Source organism: Macrobrachium nipponense, chromosome 37 (genome assembly GCF_015104395.2).
Source record: "Macrobrachium nipponense isolate FS-2020 chromosome 37, ASM1510439v2, whole genome shotgun sequence".
Taxonomy (NCBI): Eukaryota; Metazoa; Arthropoda; class Malacostraca; order Decapoda; family Palaemonidae; genus Macrobrachium; species Macrobrachium nipponense.
Window position 1 is genome coordinate 42657526 of NC_061097.1, and position 2500 is coordinate 42660025.

The 2500-nt window shown below is 37.3% G+C and overlaps 1 protein-coding gene across 1 annotated transcript in view; it reads left to right on the plus strand.

Annotated features, from left to right (window-relative positions):
- Positions 1–2500, plus strand: part of LOC135209358 (uncharacterized) — a 68177-nt gene that overhangs the window by 41937 nt on the left and 23740 nt on the right. Inside the window, 2 exon segments of the mRNA XM_064242056.1 lie at positions 44–242; positions 1936–2050. Coding sequence (XP_064098126.1) covers positions 44–242; positions 1936–2050 — 314 coding nt within the window.

Consider the following 2500-nt stretch of genomic DNA (forward strand, 5'->3'; position numbering starts at 1 on the left):
TCCCATGGAATTTCTAGTCTAAACATTTCACTGAATTTCATAGCCAGAACTCATCGACGCCTTTGGATACCCAGTTGAGATCCATCACGTGACCACTGAGGATGGGTATATCCTGGAAATGCACAGGATACCCCATGGCAAGGCTGGCCCCACATCCGAAAGTCGCCCCGTGGCCTACCTGGAACACTGTCTGCTCTGCTCGTCTTCCGATTACATCATGAATTATCCTGACGAGGCTTTGGGTAAGAGCTGAATTTGAGGTCATCTCTGATTATTGTTTTGTTTTTGTTTTTTTTTCTGCTGTGAGTATTATCTTGTTTTTAATTATTTCAAAAATATTTTTGGCTTACAATTGTTTTTGCTTATTATTTTTTTGCTTCTAATTTTTTTTTTCATGTGAAGAAAATAAAATGACTGTTTGGTTTATGTGGCTAATACTAAAAAAAAAATAATGTTATAGATTGGTTCTTTGTTTAGAGGCAAAGTATTAGAATAGAGACACATTTTGGTATTTTCGGTTATCACAATATAAATAGAATTCCATACGCTTAAGTTTAAGAGCAAAAAGGTTCAGAGAGAGAGAGAGAGAGAGAGAGAGAGAGAGAGAGAGAGAGAGGGTAAACACACACATTTGTTACCATGGAAATATATTACCACTCTAACTTAACCTAACCCTCCCAAGAGCAACCATATGCGCAGAGAGAGAGAGAGAGAGAGAGAGAGAGAGAGAGAGAGAGAGAGAGAAAGTACTTTTACCAGGCTATTCCAAGATGCAAATTATATGAAGTTCAAACTTCCTCAACGGGCCTTTTTACCCTTCTCATAACCTCACTCCTGCCCTCATCCTCCCACTCCCCCCACTACTCTCTCTCTCTCTCTCTCTCTCTCTCTCTCTCTCTCTCTCTCTCTCTCTCTCTCCAGCCTCCAGCCTCCAGCAATTAGAGAGCTCTTAGAGTGAATTCGCTGGCAGCCATATTAGCATAATAATTTCGTTTACAAAGGGAGCCTCCACGAGTCCTTCTCAGTGTTTTAGGTAAATAGGGTGGAAGTCTGTCTCCTTAATGGAGATTATTATTATTATGATGATGATGCTTTAACAACTCTCTACGACAAATGATGAAATAATTAGTAGGACTAAAGAGATGATTCTAACGGGTTAACAGCTTTTTTTTCTTATTATATCTACGAGTCCTAAGTGAATTAGGTTTTAAGTGAGTTTATGATTTCTCAGAATTGTAGTGGTGATTTGGGGGGTTGGGTGGCCTAAGACCCCTCAAAAATAGTTTCCAGAGCCTCTTCCTCCCCCCCCCCCCCCCCCCACACACACACACAGACACACACATACACACACACACACACACGTACGTCTAACTTTTTATCACCGTGATTGAAGCTTTACAAGTGATAATTGATAATATGAGAGATGTATATATTTATTGATTTATACACCTCTGTTTCGTTGCAAATATACACAGTGAATATTTACTAAATATACATAGTTTGTATATTTTAAGAATTTACAGTGTGTATATTAGAAATATGGGCAGTTTGTATATTTCTAAATATATAAACTGTTTACATTTAAAATATACACAGAGAATTTCAAAAGATATACATTGTTTTTGTTTATCAAGATATACAGTATGTATATTTAGAGATATAGAAAATGTGTATATTTACAAAGTACACAGTGCGTATGTTTACCAAACATACTTCGTGAAATACTCTAGTGATTTGTTTCATAGTTCATTATGTGCTCTCTCTCTCTCTCGTCTCTCTCTCTCTCTCTCTCTCTCTCTGTATATATAATATATATATATATATATATATATATATATATATATATATATATATATATATATACGTATTCTTATATAAAAACCAAATATGGAAAGAAGCTGTTGTTTGACACCTTACGTCTTCTCCTCCCAACAGCCTACATATTGGCAGATGCAGGATATGACGTTTGGCTTTCAAACATGCGAGGGAACACATACTCCAGGAATCACACTACTCTGGACCCAGAAAAGCTGGATTTCTGGAAGTACAGGTTAGTTAACATCTGTTTTGGCTGGAGCCAGGAACAGTTGAGATATGGAAGTATAGGTCAGTTGACATCTATTTTGGCTGGAACCGGTTGTAGATGATTTCGGTAAGTATAGGTCAATTACCATCTGTTTTGGCTGGATCCAGGAACAGTTGAGTCATTGAAGTATAGGTTAGTTAACATTTATGGATGAAACCAGTAACAGTTTATTTATTAAAGTATAGTTCATTTAACATCTGTTTTAGCTGGATCCAGAGAAAGTAGGTTTCTGGAAGTATAGGTCAGCTAACACCTGTTTTGGATGGGTTCAGAAAAAGTGGATTTCAGGAAGTACAGGTCAGTTAACACCTGCTCTGGCTGGGTCCAGAAAAAGTAGAGTTCTGGGCAGTTAACTTCTGTGTTTGCCTGGACTGGTAAATGGTAGATTTCTGGACTTACATTTAACATCTGCTT